Below are 20142 nucleotides of genomic sequence, written 5' to 3' on the forward strand. Positions count from 1 at the left end.
GTAAGCCAAATGCAACCTTAATCTGAAAGGTGTGTGTGGGGGGGGGGGGGGGCAGGGCAAAAGTGGGGCAGTTAATATTGCTGCCCCTGCCCCCCCCCAACCTTGCAAAGGGGGGCCATGGCCCCCCTGGCCCTCCCTGTTCCTACGCCCGCGGGAGGGGGGGGGGGAGAAACACGAGACTACGTCTGTCCGAGAATGCCAACACCGGATAGTCCGCTCCGTGTCGGTCTGGGCTCTGGGGGCCAATTTCTTGAGGAGGAAAGGGCCGGGTTCGCGATTTGCGTTCCAGACCCCTGCAATAAGGGGGTTCTCTATGTCGGTCAGGGACCACATTCAATGCAAGCTATAAAAATTTCCATATTAATGCGAAGTTTGCATCCTGTTAATGCGCACTCTTCGTCCAATCCATGGAATCCCTAACCCCAAACAGATTTGCCAACGCTCCAGACCGTTATCGGTTTGGAATTAGTCCTCTCAACCACCCTAACATGAATAACACTCGCACTTTATTCCATGCAATCATGCAGTACTTAGTTTTTTTTTAATTCTGTTGATTTCTAAATGCAAGCAAAATTGCACTATGACTTCTGTTTCAGTTAAAAAGACGACACGAACAAAAACCAAACGAAAGAAATGGTGCTTCCTTGAAATCAAGTGACCCCCATTCCTCCCCTTCCTTACTAAGGTTCTGGATGCGCCCCTGGGGCGGCAATCGCAAGATGAGGATCAAATGAACCCAGAGTGACTAAGGAGGATGAGTCACGGCAGCTTAACATGACGCTTCACACCCAAACCCCGCACAAAATGTGCAAACAAATGACATGACAAATGGCTGGAGCAGAGTCCCTTTTAACACGCTCTTGGATCAATGCTGTCCCTTTTGATAGCTTATGAGCATTGTGTCGTAGCGACGCCACGCTTTACTGAATTGTACGCAAGGCAATGGCCGATCTTTTGGTGCCCAAAATAGATACGCCATCAAGGTTGTAAGCACGCAGCGGATCATCAGAGGATTTGCAGCGCGCTGAGTGGTCAGGCCATATTTGTCAGCGCACCCAGCTGTCAGGACAATTTTTTGAAGCTGACGTGACAATGCAGTTTTAGACTAGGGAATGCAGCTCTGAAGTAATTCCATTGATCCTGCGTATGTTATGAAGGTCAGATTAAAGTTAAGACCAGACAGGTTTATAGTGGAAAACTTTTTCAAAAGGTAGATTTTCATGGTTGTTTCCAATACCTGGATCAGAAGGACGTCAACAGATTTCGTATGCTACCATTTTGAGCTACCCGGATTTCTGCAAATTTGATGTTGGCCCTTATATTAAATGAAATAAAAGATAATCATATTTATAACAATAGATGAAAGCACAGTAATGATAATAATTAAAGACATCGGTTCTTACTTGGGGGGAGGGGGGGGGGCTTGTGTTGTTTCTGTGAACAACAAAGACAATTTCGCAAAAAGTGAATTTTGCGAGCCGTTTGAGCCATCTCACTGTGCATAGCGATTACAGTTGTGAGAACTAAAGCTTGAAATTACGATCGGACGAGCCATCCCACCGGAGCATTCTCCCCACATTGTGTGGTGTAATGACGCTGACCTTCGTGATCCGAATGCGTTACGAGGCGGAAAGCCATCCCCGCCGCTCACAATGCAAGGCTATTGCGCCCGAACGCAGTCGGTGTAGAGGCAGAGAATAACGGCGACAAATGAGCAGGGGGACCGGAAGAGCGCCCGCTCTCCCACACCAAATATTGATCAGCGATATCAGCAGCACGTGCGGGAGTGTCATCAGAGGACAACAGATGCCAGCTCGCCGCCGGATCATTTATAAGGCGTCGATCATCCGTGGACTTATGTGTGGCCAAGGTCGGTTACCCGAACGCGGTCCTATTGTTCGTATTGAACACGTTCGGGGGGGGGGGGGGGAGCCAGCCGTCCGCAGCCGACCCCATCGGGTATTCCAGTGACCATGAAACTACCGCCAACGGGGCGTGACGCCCTCCGCAGGTCACGCCCTTCTCCCGGCGACAAGCTGCTGCAGACGGGGCACAGCCACGCCGCGCCAGCGGGCACCACAGTCGCGTGGGGTCCGGCTCCGCGGCCCGGCTTCGCGGTCCGACCTCGTGTCCCAGGCGAACACTCAGTTTTGATGACGGACTACCTCCGTGGCAATGCGATCAGCTGTTCCGTATCCGTAAATAAGGATAAGCCTTTTGGTTTGAGAACTTCATAACATGTCCGGAAGGGATCAAGCAGCATATTGAATAACTGGCACATTGAATCAAGCACAAGCTCAGGCGGTTAATCGGTCATAGAGATGACGATTGTGATGGTGAGACGTGGCGTTATCTGGAGAACTTTTGCGAACGTCACGCACAACGCAACCTGGTACGCGTGCCATTTCCTATTTACGGTGTGAAGAGGGTTAAGTCTTTTCTATATTTGTATTAAGTCTATAATGGTTCTCCTTGCAGCTAAGGGGAAAATGTGCCGCAGTCACCACATAGCGTCTGTCCCAGATTTGCAGGCATCTCTCCCTCTCTCCGTCCTCGGCAAGACATTTTTGCATGCCACACACATTCTACGACCAGTTGAAAGACATGGAAGCTAGCAGTGAAGTGATATACCATAAAATAACGTGTGCAATTTAATTTTATACCCCGTGCTGGACTTATAGAAAGCTCAGATTCACATCCACAAAGTTGCCGATCGCGATGTATATTGTTTCACCAAACATTGGACAGCAATCTTAACAACGCGCCACCTGTCCTGTACTGACGAAAATGCCGTCAAAATACAGCCATCGTTGCTACACATGCACTATTTCACACCTTGGACCAACCGACTCTTCACACGATGACGTCAGCACAGGCAGTGACGTCATTCAGAGGCCAATGCCTCCCTTCAACATAGCGCCTCTGATATCCCGATGACGCCACCCGTCCCGCGACTCTCCGGGCTCAACGACCTCAACAGCATACTATCACCTGGATGCCCAGCCACCTGCTGAGGCGACGTCACAACGACAGACATTTGAGTCCCATGAAGGTCACGTGACACAGCTATGACATACTGACGCGACGGCGATCCGTGTGCCCGCCACTGGCTCGGGGCCGTCGGGCGCCGGAGCCATGGCGTCTCCCAGCGACGCCACACTGACTGGCCGCCTCCGTGCGCCGCCGTCTCCCACTGACGTCGCATGTCGGAGAGTTCCAGCCGGAAGAGAAACGTGTTGGGCGTGGTGACGTCACACTGGCCGTCCCCGTGCGCCGCCGTCTCCCGGTGACGTCACACGTCGGAGAGCTCCAGTCGGAAGAGGACCGTGTTGGGCGTGGTGACATCAGCCACCGCCAGCTCCTGGCCCGAGGTCAGACCCAGCTCTGCGGGCAAACGGGCGCCGAGGTCAGGGCAGCCCGGGCCGCCTGCGGACGACTGCTGCGCAAATCCCTCCCGGCTGCCCAGCGTCAGAGCGGGTCAGCCAACTCAGCTGGGCTCAGTACAGGTCAGGTCAAGGCTGGCTAGGGCCCCTCAAGTCCGCCCAGACCTAGTTAGAGCACCTCAGGTCAGGTCAGGCACGGCTGTGACACAGTAGAACAGCGTGGCTCAGGCAACCTCAGATTGGGTCGGGTCGAATTAGCTCTACGAAGCGCCTGAAAGACAATACTACCAGCCTACCGCGGCTAGAATCACGACACTGCACTGTCAGCGCAACACCCACGTGCACCGCACCAAGCGGACACCTCCTCCCCCACTTCCCCGCCCCATAGGATATCCGGGCGTCCGCACCAGACAGCGTCTTCTTCAGGTTGGGTCGGGTGCGCTGCTCTATGCTGGGCACGGTGGCCATGTAGAGGGTGCGGTTGCGTCCGTCGGCGGCGGCGGTGGTCACGCCGGGCGACTTCATCTGGTACTGGGGCGCCGTGCGCAGGTGCTCGAGCACGGTCTCGAGCCGCGCGTCCGACGGGAAGGCGAGCGGCGCCGGCCGCTGGCTGCAGGCCGTGCACGCCTCCTGCCGGCGCCGGGAGCGGCGGCTCAGCGCTGGGGGACGGGGCGCGGGGAACATGGCTGCCGCTCACAGGTCTGTTACGAGGGAGAGACGTGCGGCGCTGACCACGGCGATGGTCCTTTGTGTTGAAGAGGCGACTGCTCGCACCCAGACCACGGCGTTATTCCGAGAGGCGCATACCTCAGCCGTTTATAAGGCTCTCCTGACACTGCTTCTGAGATCGTGCCAGACACGCATGAATCGTAGATATCTTAAGAGCAGAAGTCCGGCGCCTTTTTCGACGCAGTATGTCTAGTGTAAGCAGCAGCTCTGACGATCACTGTTGAAATCTAGTGTCATCACCCGTAGAATCTTTATCCATGCACAAAGGGTTCGGCCCAGTGGCAAAAATAGATGTCAAGCAACACTCAGGACCTGTCATATTAACTAACAACTACAAAGCACACGACGCCACGAACCCGACCTTTACACCTCGTCCACTACACGCACTGCTCTGGTCTGGACACCTACATGACCCCTCCAGCACCGCTCACGTTTCTCTCCTGCTCGTAGGTGTACGTGTAGATGCCGTCGACGTCGTTGAAGACCATGTAGTTGTTCATGGGCGCGGCACAGCTGGTGGCCAGCTTGAACACCTCTGTGGCGCAGGCTGCGGCGATCACGGCGTTGGTGGACGCCACCGCCGGGATGATGCGCTTCACCACGCCCTGCGCAGCATCACAGCAACACTGACAGCCACAGCCGCAACCAGCGATGAGTTTAGTATGCTGTCGTGAGCTCCAGAATAGCCCAAGCAACTGGAGACGGTCGAGGTCTCATGGGTGGGATAGAGCACGGAATCTCTTCCTCCCAAAAAGTGCGCTAAACCGTGGGCAAATGACGCCCTAGCCAGGTGGATACGCAGGGCAGGGTGTCCAGGCGCCACCCTGCACCTCGCAGGAGTGGGGATGGGATGGGGTACTACGGCTACGATCGCACAACCCTGAACAGCAACAGACGAGCGTGACGCCGAGCCAGCGCACACCAAATCGTCGTCCAGCACGCCCCGGACTCCGACGCACGCTGACGTCACGCTGCGTCACGGTCACCGACGCACATCACACGGGTCAAACACCGGTCGGCCAGCAGCAGCCCGTCCCACCCGCGTCACTCCGCACGTAAGGAGCCCCATCGGCGGCAGCGAGCATTGGATGATGCCGCATTCACCTCCGTCACAAAAAACCCTTGCCGCAGCCATCTGAGTCAGGCACGATGTCAGTTCTGACACATCCATCTCGGTCAGCCTCACCAGCCAAAGCTGCCAAACACCAGCGCCATCTGAGCCGGAGATGACAGCAGGAACTATAACACGCCAACCTCCATCGGCAGCCGTACCGCCGCAGCCACGCTTACCTGCGTTAGCCGGTAGTCGACGCCGACGATGCCGTACTCGGCGGCGCGCTCCTGCGCCCGCTCCAGGATCCAGGCCAGGTGGGCCGGGTCGTCGCCGTCGATGGAGGCACCCTCGCCCCACGGGTTCTCCTTGGGCCAGAGCAGCAGGCGCACGTACTCGACGCAATGCTCCGGCAGCCGCGGCGTGTGAGCGATCGTGCACAGCGGGAAGTTGTGCTGCGGACGGACGGATGTCAACAGTGAGGGCTGGGGTGAGCTACAGGGGACGCGTTCAGTGAGGGCTGGGGGAGAGCTGGAGGAGACCCGGTCAGTGAGGGCTGGAGTGAGCTAGAGGGGACGAGTTCAGTGAGGGCCAGGGGAGAGCGTCAGCGGTGGGGTGGGCTGGAGGAGGCGTCAGCGGTGGGGTGAGCTGGAGGAGGCGTCAGCGGTGGGGTGAGCTGGAGGAGACGTCAGCAGTGAGGTGAGCTGGAGGAGACGTCAGCAGTGGGGTGAGCTGGAGGAGACGTCAGCAGTGGGGTGAGCTGGAGGAGGCGTCAGCGGTGGGGTGAGCTGGAGGAGGCGTCAGCGGTGGGGTGGGCTGGAGGAGGCGTCAGCGGTGGGGTGGGCTGGAGGAGGCGTCAGCGGTGGGGTGAGCAGGAGGAGGCGTCAGCGGTGGGGTGAGCTGGAGGAGACGTCAGCAGTGGGGTGAGCTGGAGGAGGCGTCAGCAATGGGGTGAGCTGGAGGAGGCGTCAGCAGTGGGGTGAGCTGGACGAGACGCGGTCAGTGAGGACTGGGGTGAGCTGTAGAGGCTGATCTGGCTCTGTCAGTGAGGACCGGGGTGAGCTGTAGAGGCTAATCTGGCTCTGTCAGTGAGGGCTGGGTGAGCTGTAGAGGCTGATCTGGTTCTGTCAGTGAGGGCCAGGGTGAGCTATAGAGGCTGATCTGGCTCTATCAGTGAGGACCGGGGTGAGCTGTAGAGGCTGATCTGGTTCTGTCAGTGAGGGCTGGGTGACCTGTAGAGGCTGACCTGGTTCTGTTCGGGACATGACGTGACGCGGGTTGCCATTGCCACCGTCGGTTCAATTCCACTAAACCACCCTCAACTAACCCAGCAGGGCCTCCGCCTGACACCAGCCAAACAAACACTGACTCTCCGTGAGCCAGCGCGCCCTCTGCACGACCTAAGCTGACCTGCGGGGGGAAGAGGTCGAGCGTGCATTCGATGCAGGCCGACATGCCCGGCAGGATGACCCGGACGTTGCCCTTGAAGCCCTCCGTGCCGCCGTCCACCAGCGGAATGACAGAGCCCTGGTCCAACGAGCCGTCCTCCTCGTACCGCAGCAGAGACACCAGCATACCTGTCCAGCAGCGCAGTGGTGACCACGGCGCTCTGAGCCAGGGTGCTCTGAAGCCGCATGGTGCCATTCGGTCAAACGATGTCGGTTTTGCGCTAAAATTGTGCATGCATTCAACTACTAGGCGTGGAAGGCGTGCCATTTCGCTGTTTGTAATCCATTTCCCAGACCCAAGTATTCCAGACAACGACATGTAGACAACGGTGATCTAAGATCGCTGTGAACACACGCAATTAATGCAGCATTTCTTGAAATACGCAGAATGCCACCGTGCCGTGTATAAAACCACAGCCGCCACCCGGCCACTCACCGTTAATCCAGCGGCGCGCCAAGATCGAGTCCAGGCCACAGACGACCACGTGGAACTGGCGGTAGAACACCTCGTCGTAGTCCTGGATCTTGCAGAAGTGCGGCGTGACCGTGCAGCCAGGCACGCGGCCGTGAATGAACTCGGCCGCCACCACCGCCTTGGGCCGACCCACGTCCTGCTGACGGAACAGGAACTGCCGGTTCAGGTTGGACAGGTCGATCGTGTCCATGTCGATGACGTCGATGGAGCCGAAGCCCATGAGCGCCAGGTCCTTGAGCAGCTCGCAACCGAGCCCGCCGGCGCCGACCACCAGCACGCGCAGAGTGTCGCGCAGCAGCTCGAGGATCTCGGCCGACGGCTGGAACTCCGGGTGCGCCAGCGGGCCGGACCGCGTCAGCAGCCGCTGCAGGTGCGACCACTGGCCGGCCGGGGTGCCCGCGCTGCCCTCCACCTCCATGGCGGTGTGCACAGGTCACCTGGTGGATCACGAAAGCTGTGTGTTAGATGTCACCAGGTGGGGGGGGGGGGGGGGGGGGGTGCACGTGGAAGATATTGCCATTTCCAGCTAAATAATACACATGATTATTAGGACAATGGCAAAAAATGTCACAATGACGGGAATATGCCTCAGGAAGCATTTTCAACATTGTGCCAGCCTTGGTAAATAACTGCATCCTTCAGGTTCATGCAAAGTTCACGACAATGAAGAAAGGGAATGGGGAGCACCAAACATGAAGATCCACTTGACACTCAGGTACACATGTCCAGTCAAAGCTCATTGTAGAAAGCAAGTGGTGGGTGGAATGCTTCCAACACATTACCATAACCTATTTTGGTTCATATTACATAATCCTTTAGAATGAAGCACCAGCACATGTCAGTACCAGTACCAGCATGCTCCAGTTCTTGGCTTCAGTTTTCTTAATCTACCTTTGGTTGGTTCAATCTTCAGTATACCTGACACACACACACGCATGCACGCATATATATATATATATATTTCACAGATTCTATGCTGCATTGCAAGTTACAACAGGTCATGGTAATCAGGAAACCAAAAGTAATGTTATGTGCTTCAGCTCTGTTATGATATATATATATATATATATATATATATATATATATATATATATATATGCATGCATGCATGTGTGTGTGTGTCAGGTATACTGAAGATTGAACCAACCAAAGGTAGATTAAGAAAACTGAAGCCAAGAACTGGAGCATGCTGGTACTGGTACTGACATGTGCTGGTGCTTCATTCTAAAGGATTATGTAATGTGAACCAAAATAGGTTATGGTAATGTGTTGGAAGCATTCCACCCACCACTTGCTTTCTACAATGAGCTTTGACTGGACATGTGTACTGAGTGTCAAGTATATATATATATATATATATATATATATATATATATATATATATATATATATCATAACAGAGCTGAAGCACATAACATTACTTTTGGTTTCCTGATTACCATGACCTGTTGTAACTTGCAATGCAGCATAGAATCTGTGAAATCATGCAACATAGATACTCAGTACCAATGTGACTCAGACATATCCAGACACTATTTTTCATTGTCATTGGTTCAAAAAGATATTGTGCTTTTAATTTTGTTGGTGAACAATGCTGAAATCATTATTGTACAACTTGAATGACTCAAGTAATAACTCATGCAAGCTTTTTCATACATTGTAACAAATATATTTTGTTTGGCTTCAACACATGCTCAGGTTGCCAGCTGGATACCCTTTGCTTGGGTGGGGGGTTAATATGACTCCCCTGAGATCTCCCGAACTAAGAGAGCTAGACACACCAAAGTTACAGTGTGTTGACTTGTATGTGAAGTCACTTAGGTCAAAGTTTGAAATTTCTATGTCATGACCCTCAGGTTAAATAAGGTCACACAAGGCCAAATTTCAAGTTTGTCTCCAAAGGCTCCCTAGAATTTAGATAACTGTCCTAAGCAAAAGTTCACATACTCATTTAGGGTCCGTGACCTTGTTTGACCTTTTGAAGATCATGGTGACCAAAATCATGCAAGACCGCAATGAGTTTTGCACTTGAATAAGCAACCAAGATTATACTAAATGGTGTGTTCCTAAAAACAAAATGTTGACCTGTATCATTTTAGATAAACAACCTATTGCATTCTTTAATAAGTTCATGGAAGGAGAATAATGTGGTCCCTGTTGTCAGTAAATTTGAAATGAGTGCCAGAAAATACCTGATTCAGCAAGCCCTTGAGCAACAAAACAGGCTTGTTTTCACCTTGGTCTGACCTCCATACCTGACCCTAGGTCAATGTAATTTGCTTTAATTACTATGTTGCCTAAGAAAGCATCTGAGAGATGTATGACATCAGCTAGCACTCCATGGTTGAATCAGATTTAACAATTCCCTAGAAATTGTCTTTGCTGAAACCATGGCCTGACTTTGCCCTGCCATTGGTCAGGGTCCTTACCAGGTTCATCTAAATGTTTTATTTCAGATGATCCACTATTCAACTGTCTGCAGCTCTCGAGAATTTGGCATGGCTGTGCCATGCTGTTTGGGGACCCATTTGGAAAAACCTTTGGGGGGGGGGGGTCAGTTGGACCCCCTCCCCCATCTGAACATGTCTTAAAGGCATTGCTCCATATTTTTATGGGGTTTTGAACTGAAATAGCCACCTTGAAGACCTTTTTGTGCTGTTCACAATCCTGCCCTTCTCAAAACCTTAACCCATCTAGATTTTCAGCTACACTTCCACAAACAATGAGGAAAGGTGTATCAGGAAGAGTACTTCAGTCACCTTGGCATTCATGATAACATAATAACATCTTTCAAATTCGGTCATTCTTTAAACCATGTAGCAACACAAACCAAGGCTGAAAAGCTGTTGTTGTCAAGGGGTTCATATCTCTGGAGTTCACAAGTGTGATTTCCAGACACCCAATATAATTGCTCTCAATTGGCTCTCAACCAATGTTGTGGAAGGTACAATACAAAATCAAGCCAAAATTCACTGAGGAGCATACTTATCAAAAAGAAAACTGTGCTGTCTACAGCAGTCTTTTCTGCTAAAAAAAACAGACTTATAATTATAACTGAGTTTGTTTGATCATATCGGATGCTTGATTCAATACCTTCAAATGTTAATATTCCCTTTAATCATTTGAATCTTCCAGCTACAGTTGTCTATCGGCTTAGTGTTGTCTCATAAAATCCATGCCACCAGTGTCAGCCAAACACACCCCCTGTTTTGGGCATCAAAAAGTTAAATTATGTAGCAATTACATTTAATCAGGATATCCAGAATGTGGCAACAAGCACAATGTACCCAATGTACACTCCCTTTACATCAATAATTTCACACATCAACAATTATGTATTTGCAAAACTCCATTTCAATGTGGTTGTACTACAACCAAAAGGCTGCACACAACATAGTCTGACAAATGCAATGATATGCTCAGCTGACTAATGCTCTTTATCCAAAGTGTAGTTAGAATGACCCTGGGTTAACTGCAATAGTAAAATAAGTTGATTAAGCTGAGATATTAATATTCTACCCACTGTCCTTATGTTTTTAGCATCACTCAACTAACAATTTAGTGCTGATTATATCAATTATATGCCACTTAAGCCCAAGTTTGAATATATATATATATATATATATATATATATATAAGGAATATTCTCTTTTACCTTTATCTGTCTGGGGTCCCAGATATAAATTTGGGGTATTGCACAGTTCACTACTGGCAGTATCAGTCATTCAAGGTTGTGTTATGCTTCTAGCACTCTTAAGTAGACTTGAAACAGTTCCCACACTCTGGGACATGGCTGTGCAAAGGAAGTTGATAGGGAGGGTAAGGAAACTAGGAGAACTGATGTAGCATTTTCTTCATAATTTAGCACCAAATGGGTTATTCCCCCAATCTGGTCCACTAGTCTCATATAAGACAAATAGAACGCCACACCCTTCTTGTACCCGAGAGCTTGAAAACAGGGCATTATGCATTCAACAATGAAGATACGTTGTCACTTACGCCCAAGTATTTTTCAAAACTACCTTAGCTCAACTATTTGCATGCATAGGTGGTTTCTAGCATTGATAATCTCAGGTTCCCTTCACCTGCCGATTTCAAAGGGCTTTGCTAGCCGGTAGCAAAATTCGCACACAGCACACAGCATCAAAACGCGGTCCAACCTTATACCGCCCTGGAGACCGTCCTCTTTGCCCCGGCAGAAAACACCGGGTGCCTGTAACACATGCGTCAAAAATGTAATCACAAATGAATTAATAGAAGGCTAGGAAATTGCCACTCTCCACGTTATTAGTCTCAACTGCCATTACCGGACTACGAAGCCGGATGGTTAGGCAATGGGCCATGCTGCATTATGGTTGCCATATTTATAGACCATCTAGATGCGCGGCCACCAAGACCGGACTCCTACGATTCATTGACGTCTAGTTCAGCCAGAATCTCGAACACGGGCGTAAGTCCCAATTCTGACTTAGTTGGGGGTGGGGCGTGGGGGGGGGGGAGTAATCGACCCTACAACTTTAGGAACAAAGCGGGCCAACTCCAAGCAGAAATCAGTTTCTTGGCGTATTTCGCGGAAAGTTTGCATGCTCCTTTAACTGCTTAGTCGCCCAACTAAATTTGCAAGGCTACGAACCTGATCTCGCACATTGACAACAGCACCTATGTGGCAAGCACGGCAGGCATGTCGCCAACATTTTTTAGTAGGCGGTTGAGAAATTGCCAAAGGAGACATAATCCCTTGGTCCTGCTGTTGCCTACGACCCTGTCCAGTGCATAGTGCATGCAGTTACACGAAAACCGTATGTGTGCTACTGCGTCATAGTACAGATGTTCATCCATTTACAGTGGTCCGACGTGTCAGAAATGCCCCTAGGTCATGAACGCTTGAGAACAGCGTGAACGTTGCAACCGACGGCGCCTACAGCGGACCCTGTAAATTATATCCTAGTCCTCTTGCAATGACAGGGCAACAGGCATTTCTTTGGTGTCCTGCTTGAACGCTATCGCCTTTCTACGCAATACGAAAAGTCAAATCACAGAAATATTGACAGTTTCCAAAAGCGCCTAAGAATCCTGCAATTCCCTGGCATTAAAGGCATACCACTCATCAAAAAAAATCCTTTCACGGAAAACACGAACATTGCAGAACAACTGTATTATGATGAAAAGGATAATGCTCCAGACAATGTTCAAAATGGCGCTCTGGAAGTATAGTTCGTTACCAGAGCAATTACAGCCAACGGGTTCAGACACTAGCGTGGGGTGTAACAGCCAGCAGATCCAGTCAGACCCAACCATCAGACGACGAAACCAGCGATCACCATGGACGGACGCAGGGCGCGGTAGGCGCGTGTCGAGTATTGCCAAAACTTTGCAGAGACACAAGGTCATCTAACATGGACAGAAAGTACGACCAGTTGGGTAGATCATACCCACTACAATACAGTAACACATAAAACCGCTCAACGCTACCGCTGAAGACGACAAACGATACCAGGTGGATGTCATAGGACGGGGTGGCGAGCCCACCAAAACGGAAACAATAAACTGAGGAATCATTGACATTCGTATGCTGAAGGAATGCACCGGACGTATTTACTGACATGCCAAGTTACAGCCCACTTTAATAAACGCCTTGCGAATGACAGTTACTTACAATCGAAATAAACGGTGGACAAGGATCGAGAGCTCACATGCCGCCAATGACAGATCTAATTGAGATCGCACAGGATGTCGGAATATCAGAGGTTTTCACAACAAGCGAAACGAAAACCACACAGCATCCGAGGATGTGTCAAGCTTCACCTAATAAAAAAGGAAAATGGCATGAAAGCATACCTTTCAACAACCGCTGAAAGTGCACAAACGCGAAACTTAGCTTTTCGTGCAGGACAACCAGCAACACTAACAGATTAAACAACGGACCACTAACGAAAAGTTCTCACTGGCCTGCAAGCCACTGGTCGCCCGCAGTGTCTTTTAACAACAGCACTACGCAGCCTAGTTTTAAAGCCAGTTAGCATACCATAGCCACAACCGACCGTTCATAACGGCCTCAGCGGAACCCTGTGAGGCGATCGATAGAAGGGCGTGCTAAAACTGCCTCAGCTATTACTAAGCAGCCGATACTTGTACACTGCGAGTGTGGTAGGAAGGAGCTGTGAAGGACACAATAGGCAGACCCTACAGAAAAAAGAAAGAAAACTCCAGATTTCTGGCACCTGCCATCGAAAAAAAAACATGATGCTGAGTGTTCAGTTTAAAATCTGTCAGTCTGGCATAAAATGTGAGACAGTGCCAAGAGCAATCATCATCTGACGAACGTGCTTTGAGACTGAGAACAGTTTAGATGACACTGTGCGACCGTTATTGAGCCTTAAAAAGCGGCGTAACGCAGCACAACAAGAGAAGACGGACGGTGTGTAAATGGCAGTGCTGCACGAAAGGGGTAACCCGATCTGGAATGAAAGTTGTTGGTGCTACTTTCAAGTCATGGGTAAAGATATATTTCCCTGTGTTCGGAGCACTTCATTCGGCTTGTGCGATATGGGCTGATCCGTATACAAACGTGTCACGGTTGTAATAAGGCATGAGTTGGGGGTTCCATCTTCGTTTCTGTGAGTTCATGTTACAATGCCTTTCGTATTTGCAAAACAAATCAGAATATCTCGCCTTGACTGTCGCACACAATATGACAAAGCAGGCTAATTGGTGTGCCCTGAAGTCCAAATCATCATCACGACAATAGCAGCTGCAGACCGAGTTAGGGAGTCGCAAGGCGACTTAAATGCGACGGGTATATGTGAATATTTACTATCCCAACATGAAGTAACCCAAAGTTCAAATGCATATCCACATGCCATAAAAGGCACACACTAATCAATCCCAGAGTACCCATCAACAGTATCAGTATCATCACCTAAGCCGTGATTCATGCACAGTAACAAAGAACTGGTGCCAGAGAGGAGAGGAGACTGCTGGGTTTACAGAACCCGCGCCGCAGTGGCTACTGAGCAGACTACGAGTGTCGGTCGGCGTGTCCGCCGGCTGGGGTCGCTTGCCGGAGCGGAGGTCACTGCCGCCGCCTCACCAGTGCACCTGGCGGCCCTGGTAGTCGATGAACTTGCCGTTCTGCGCACTCGAAGCCGACTCGATGACGGCGTACATGCCGCTGCAGCTGGCGGCCGGAGAGAGTGGAGCCGGTCCCACCGAATTGCCCAGGTCCGTCTGCACCCAGCCCGGGTGCATGGCCATCGAGATCAGGCCCGGCACGTCCCCAGCGAACTGCCTGCGGTGGCACGGATCACAAGTCAGGTCAGGCAGGACAGGGATCAGGCAGGGCGGGTCTCGAAGTCAGACAGGGCAGATCAGGGGTCAGGTGGTGCGGCTCAGGGGTCAGGTGGGTCGGAACAGGGGTCAGACAGGGCGGGTCACGAGATCAGACAGGGCAGATCAGGGGTCAGGTGGCCCTGCTCAGGGGTCAGGTGGGACGGATCAGGGGTCAGGCAGGGAGGATTAGAGGTCAAGCAGGGCGGATCACAAGTCGGGTGAGGTGGAACAGGGGTCAGACAGGGCGGGTCACGATGTCAGACGGGACAGATCAGAAGTCAGGTGGCGCGGCTCAGGGGTCAGGTGGGACGGATCAGGTGTCAGGTGGGGTGGATCAGGGGTCAGGTGGGGCAGATCAAGGTCGGGTGGGGCAGATCAGGGGTCAGGTAGGGCGGATCACAGGGTCAGGCAGGACATATCAGGGGATCAGGTGAGGTGAATAAGGGGGTCAGGCAGGACCAGATCAGGGTGCCAGGCAGGGCATACCAGGAGGCCAGGCAGAGAGTATCAGAGGGCCAGACAGGGCATATCAGGGAGCCGGGCAGGGTGTGTCAGGGAGTCAGGTGTGGCAGACCACGGGGTCAGACGGAGCGCATAATTCCCCAGTTTTAACCTAAAGACATACAAATAAACAGCTAAGCATTTTTTATGGTGAGCCTTGCTGGACACGACTATGATCCTAATGCCTGATCAATCAAAAGTGTTCCGGAATGTCCTGATGCAAGGTAGGGCAAGAACAAAACAGCATAAATGCAACAGATTTTGCAATGACTGCGGCCTGGGACAAACAGGCAGCTAGCTCCCGTTTGTGACGCAGGCGCCTGAATGACGATCCGGATCTTACCTCACGAGCATGTTGAGCGCCGTCTTAGTGATGCGGTAGCAGGCCATGCCGCCGCCCATGTTCATCTCCAGCGATGACATGATGGTCGACATAAAAACCACCTGCGCCGAACATCCAAAACATTAGCCAATACATCGAGCCATGCGGGAGGATAACATCTACACTCATCAAACTAAGAGTTTCAGGGCGTGTCGACAGCGAATGGTCACGCAGCCGCCCAAAATAAGAGAAGCAATGCGAATGACGACTGCATGGCACAACTTGCATACATGTCCAAAATGGCAGGGTCAATCTTCCGAGACCACGAGGACAAACACGCGGACAGCATAACAGGCTTCCTCTATGCCCACACGTCGCGCAAAGCTAACATGCCGGGATCGCACGCGCGACGGAAGCCCGACCGCTCCCGAGCCCCGTGCTGACCTTGGGCTGGCTGGCGGCCTTCAGCAGGGGCAGGAACGTCTGCGTGATCACCATCGGACCCGACACATTGGTGGTGAAGGTCGAGTCCAGCTCGGCACGCGTCGTCTTCAGCAGATTGTCCTCACCCGCCACGCCTGTAACGTGCCAGCCGCGCCGCGATCAGAACCAAACGCCGGCGGCCGCGTATCCGGACCAAGTGCGCGGGCGCAAGGGACGCTTCCTCAGGCGCCGTCCGAGCCGGGGGTGGGGACGGCACGCACCTGCTGCGTGAGGTGCGCGTACTGCACGGGTATGGTATTAACCTCCATGAAGGGATTCAGCTGTGGGATGGTAGTGATCTAGCCGGCTAACCTGTGCCTGGGCACTAGTATTAACCATATGAGTCATCATTCACCTCGTGCCAAGGGTGGCGCATGAGGACGACAGACTTCAGCAGCCTCTCCCAAACACATGTCACATGTTCGAGACATTTCTACATCTCTGCTCTGGGAGGGAGGAGCAGTCGGGCCAGCATACCAGCATTGTGGAACAGCAGATCCAGCCGGCTCACACCCAGCTTCTGGACGGCCTGGAGGGCGCGCGTGATGGAGCCGTCGTCGGCCGAGTCAAGAGCGATTGCTGCCGGCTGGTGCTGCTTCTTGAGCAGCGCGGCGAGCTCGCGGGCACGGTCCGGGGAGCGGCAGGTGGCCAGCACCTGACGACGCCATCAGGAAGGCGCCGGTGGCGGTCAGAGTGGGTGGTGCGGCTGATGGGGTGACTGCCAGCCACAGGAGGTGGGGCAGCATGGCAAGCTTACTCATTCACAACTTGTAGAGCAGGCTAAAAGGACGGGAATTTGACAGTGACATCACTGCAAATTATCCTAAAAACTACATGACCAATGGTAGAAGGGAGAAAGGCAGAACATGACTGGTGCCCAACACACATAAAATCAATTATTCTTACACATACCTGCCAACCTTTACTGGCAAATTCTTCCACCAGAGCCAGACCAATGCCTCGAGAGCATCCTGTAATCAGCACAGTTTTCTGGGCAGCCATTTTTTGCCTTTGACCTGCAAAGATTGCGTATTTGGTGAGATTAAGAACGGGTTAAGCATGTTATCAAATTACATCTTGGTCAAGGCTAGCTTCTATCAGCTCAAAATATTACTGTTCAGATGATTTCAAATGAAAGCAACATATATTGATAAAAAGTGAATTAGCACTTTAGTACACCAAAGGTGTTGTGCCTTCAATGTGAGATAACAGTTCAATAACTACAATGTTATGTTAGTTCACAATTAAAACATGTCTGTCATGATTACCATTATTTGAAGACAAACACACTGGTAGTTGCTTGGTGAAGACTGCAAGTGCACATGAGACACCAACTGCTGAACGGCTATTACAGCTCAGCAAAGCATGTGATGTAGCACACTTCAGTGCTACCAAAAATAACATTTGAGCTGACCTTGACAAATTGTTCATTTATGGGTATCTAATCTATCAATCAAATAACAGCATGGAACAGGCTGAGAATCATATTTCATCAATAAGCATAAGAAACAAGCTAATCTTAAAATGGCATTGCAGGAACAGAAGCAACATCCATAATAAAAACATGACATCATTTTCACATCATGTCTAAAGTGCATTAGAAGAAGCTTAATCTACCATTTTTCTAGCATCTCAAGTTTTTAGGTTAAAACAAACTGATCTTAGATGCATAGGTGCTGATTAAATGAGGATATCAAGGTTATTGGGATCAATTTATGGTGTACATATCTTTAACACTAAAACTTGCCCAAGATCATCATCTAAGAAGTGTCCCCTGCCCTTGGTTACTTACTCTGAAACTGACTTAAATACCAAAATTATGACAAGCTCAACTCTCAAGGGAATCAGGTCAATGTTACAGGCCTGGAAGTATCATAACATGAGCAGAAGTATATTGAGTACAGGCAATGAAATAAAAAGCAAGATTCAAGGAAGCAAACTAGATGCTTGTGCAAGGGTTTGGATGGCTTCTAATGACATCCTACAACATAATAACCAGTATGGTTACTAATTTGCATGCTTTCAGTTTTCACAAACCATGATTTGGCTGATTATCATGTTTTCATGCTTTCAGCCCTGCGAACTGAGATGCAAACAACCCATGTTTAGAACTAATCTGGGGCAGGGTCTGGAGCAGTCTGCAATGATGTGGTGTAGACAGAGGATTGTACTGTCTCCTTGTGTTTGTTCAACACCTTCATGCCTTTTGGTAGTGCATAGATTGATGTGATGAGGCTGTCATCGACATAGCCACTTAATAAGCAACATTCAAAATCCCATATCCCATGACCACGCCCCAATTATCTTTCATCGCCGGCGTGCCCCCAAACTCTACCAAGACCCTGCTCAAAGCATGACAGGCTTTTGCCATCAGACGTCTATCGTCTGACTCTAAGAACCCCCCAAGGCCAATTGCACAAAACAACTGGACCACTCCCCGACGGTCGCTATACCCCAGCCACCGCGCACCGCTTCTTGCCAAGTGATAGCAGCCACAATGTTGCCGATAGCCAATCATGGCTGAGTAGGTAATTATCGTTGTCCCAAATTTAAATTAGCCCATAAAATTGGCATAAAGTTTAGTACACTACGGCGGGAGTGAGCAGAATTGAAATATAATCCTAGAAATCTAGATCCGACTATGACAAATTGGGTCTAGATATGGTGTCTCATCATTAGACGGAACAGCCGCAACTGTTTCAAAGGTGTTGGATCGGTATTTGTAGCCTTCGCTGGTGCCTTGATTGATTTGCAGCCTCGATAACGTTGTGGGGTCTACAAAGATTGCGTGCGCTAGAAGCTGTGGGTGAGATCATCAATCAGTGGATTCTTTCGATTGTGTTTGTGGTTGTGTTTTTCAAGTGTATTCTTTATCCCATTGCTCATTGACAGACTAATAAAATTTCCCAAATCTAGATCTGGATCAGGGGTGGGAATTAGTGCTGACCGACGGAATGGAGATATGGTAGTGCACAGTCGGCCTGGGAAGTGATCCCGACCTGAAGATGTGGTGGAGAACTTCTGGAATGATGTAGACTGCAATGTCGGTCCATACCTGAGAATAACCTTAAAATGTGGAAAACCTGAGGTTATGAAGAAGGTTGGAGGAAGGGTTTAGAATACCCCTACCCCTGTCTGCCACATGAGTGTTCTGTATGTATCAAAGAAAAAGACATATGTACCCTAAAAGTTGAACATGAAATCCCCTATGCTGAGGCAATATATATATATATATATATATATATAATATATATATATATATATATATATATATATATTATATATGATATACATGAGGCTATATAGGAATTATATCATGCTAGTCACCAACCCCCTGGTGAATAGCATACTCCACTGTGACATGTGCCCCACACCAAAATAAAAAAGAAGAGAATTAAAAGAGAAGGTGGAAACATTGAAGGAAAAGATAGATGAGATGCTTATGCTGATGATACTGTGATTGTTTTCAAAAATAAAAGTATTGCCAAACTTCAAAACATGTTCAGTATGCTTTTGCTTCTCATGACTTCATGGTTTGCTGCTATTTTCTCTCCCTGAACATATCAAAAACATTCACACGGCATTACACAACCTTTTCTTCGCATTTCCGACTAAATGTGTAAATTAATGATTCACCTATTGAAGAGAAAAAAGAAATTAAATACCCTGGTGTAATCATTGACAAATCTCTTAAGTTTACAAGCCACACTAATTTTGTTGCAAGCATAGTAAGTAGAAATATTGGAGTAATAAGTAGGGTTAGGTACTTTATTGATAAAACAACATCACATCTACTCTATAACACTTTGATTCTTCCTTACCTAAATTACTGCTGCTTGGTTTGGGGCATAAATTATGCTTCTCAACTAGATCGATTGGTAATTTTGCAAAAAAGGGCTGTGCGTCTTAAAGAAAATGTGTATCCTCTGTAAAGCTCAGAGCCAATCTTGAAATGATACAAAATTGTGAAACTATCAGATATTGCTAAAGCTCAAATTTTAGTTATGATGCACAAATTTTTAACTTCACAGCTCCCTGCATCATTCGATTTAATTTACGATCTCTACGAATCCAATGACATGGATATGAGGCGAGCAAAACATTTAGAACAACCTTTCTCTTATCATAATTATAGACTATTTACAGCATCCTGCCTTGGCCCTAAGCTGTGAAACGACATTATGGTTTCATATTTTCCAAGAATAGCTGATACCCCTGTATCGAAACCCATTGTTAAGAACATCATCCGCAAGCATTTCGTGAACACATATTAATGTAACGAACATATTTGAAGACATTGCCATCCTTGTGCTGTACATATCCAACGCACTTCATATTTGACCTCCTTCATGTTTCATAATCAATTTCTGATATAAAGTCATGCACATATACCCAAATTCATGGCGCTGGCTCCGGGAGTT

At 49.6% G+C, this 20142-nt stretch overlaps 2 protein-coding genes across 8 annotated transcripts; both read right to left on the reverse strand.

Moving 5' to 3' along the window:
- Nucleotides 1-2729: 2729 nt before the first annotated feature.
- LOC119107499 (NEDD8-activating enzyme E1 catalytic subunit) lies at nucleotides 2730-11404 on the reverse strand. Of its 3 annotated transcripts, none has more exons than XM_037230950.1 (7): nucleotides 11247-11404; nucleotides 7048-7523; nucleotides 6574-6740; nucleotides 5403-5618; nucleotides 4544-4717; nucleotides 3791-4013; nucleotides 2730-3384 (listed from the first exon to the last, which is right to left on the reverse strand). In XM_037230950.1, exons 2-7 carry the CDS (start codon nucleotides 7502-7504, stop codon nucleotides 3293-3295), a joined length of 1329 nt encoding a protein of 442 aa, XP_037086845.1. In that variant the 5' UTR covers nucleotides 7505-7523; nucleotides 11247-11404; the 3' UTR covers nucleotides 2730-3292. The 3 variants fall into 3 exon arrangements, with proteins under 3 accessions (XP_037086845.1, XP_037086847.1, XP_037086846.1); XM_037230952.1 differs by having other exon boundaries at nucleotides 11172-11247; XM_037230951.1 differs by lacking the exon at nucleotides 11247-11404 and adding an exon at nucleotides 11086-11115.
- An 821-nt stretch (nucleotides 11405-12225) lies between these two features.
- Nucleotides 12226-18240, reverse strand: LOC119107500 (C-factor). Of its 5 annotated transcripts, none has more exons than XM_037230955.1 (6): nucleotides 18191-18240; nucleotides 16634-16737; nucleotides 16199-16376; nucleotides 15683-15816; nucleotides 15260-15360; nucleotides 12226-14374 (listed from the first exon to the last, which is right to left on the reverse strand). In XM_037230955.1, the coding sequence occupies exons 1-6, from the start codon at nucleotides 18237-18239 to the stop codon at nucleotides 14173-14175; spliced, it is 768 nt and encodes a 255-aa protein (XP_037086850.1). In that variant the 5' UTR covers nucleotide 18240; the 3' UTR covers nucleotides 12226-14172. The 5 variants fall into 5 exon arrangements, with proteins under 5 accessions (XP_037086850.1, XP_037086853.1, XP_037086851.1 ...); XM_037230958.1 differs by having other exon boundaries at nucleotides 18201-18236; XM_037230956.1 differs by having other exon boundaries at nucleotides 18175-18209.
- Nucleotides 18241-20142: the final 1902 nt, after the last annotated feature.

The sequence above is a fragment of the Pollicipes pollicipes genome, unplaced genomic scaffold, assembly GCF_011947565.3.
Source record: "Pollicipes pollicipes isolate AB1234 unplaced genomic scaffold, Ppol_2.1 Scaffold_6686;HRSCAF=7923_pilon_pilon_pilon, whole genome shotgun sequence".
NCBI classification, from domain to species: Eukaryota; Metazoa; Arthropoda; class Thecostraca; order Pollicipedomorpha; family Pollicipedidae; genus Pollicipes; species Pollicipes pollicipes.

Coding starts and splice junctions, on each gene's coding strand:
- LOC119107499 (XM_037230950.1), bottom strand. CDS start 7,504: ATGGAGGTGGAGGGCAGCGCGGGCACCCCGGCCGGCCAGTGGTCGCAC. Junction 5,619..6,573: donor TCGACCTCTTCCCCCCGCAG/GTCAGCTTAGGT, acceptor GTCCGTCCGCAG/CACAACTTCCCGCTGTGCAC. Junction 4,718..5,402: donor TCGACTACCGGCTAACGCAG/GTAAGCGTGGCT, acceptor GATGCTGCGCAG/GGCGTGGTGAAGCGCATCAT.
- LOC119107500 (XM_037230953.1), bottom strand. CDS start 17,152: ATGAACAATTTGTCAAGGTCAGCTCAAATGTTATTTTTGGTAGCACTG. Junction 16,738..16,989: donor GTGTTTGTCTTCAAATAATG/GTAATCATGACA, acceptor CAATCTTTGCAG/GTCAAAGGCAAAAAATGGCT. Junction 16,377..16,633: donor TTGCCAGTAAAGGTTGGCAG/GTATGTGTAAGA, acceptor TGGCGTCGTCAG/GTGCTGGCCACCTGCCGCTC.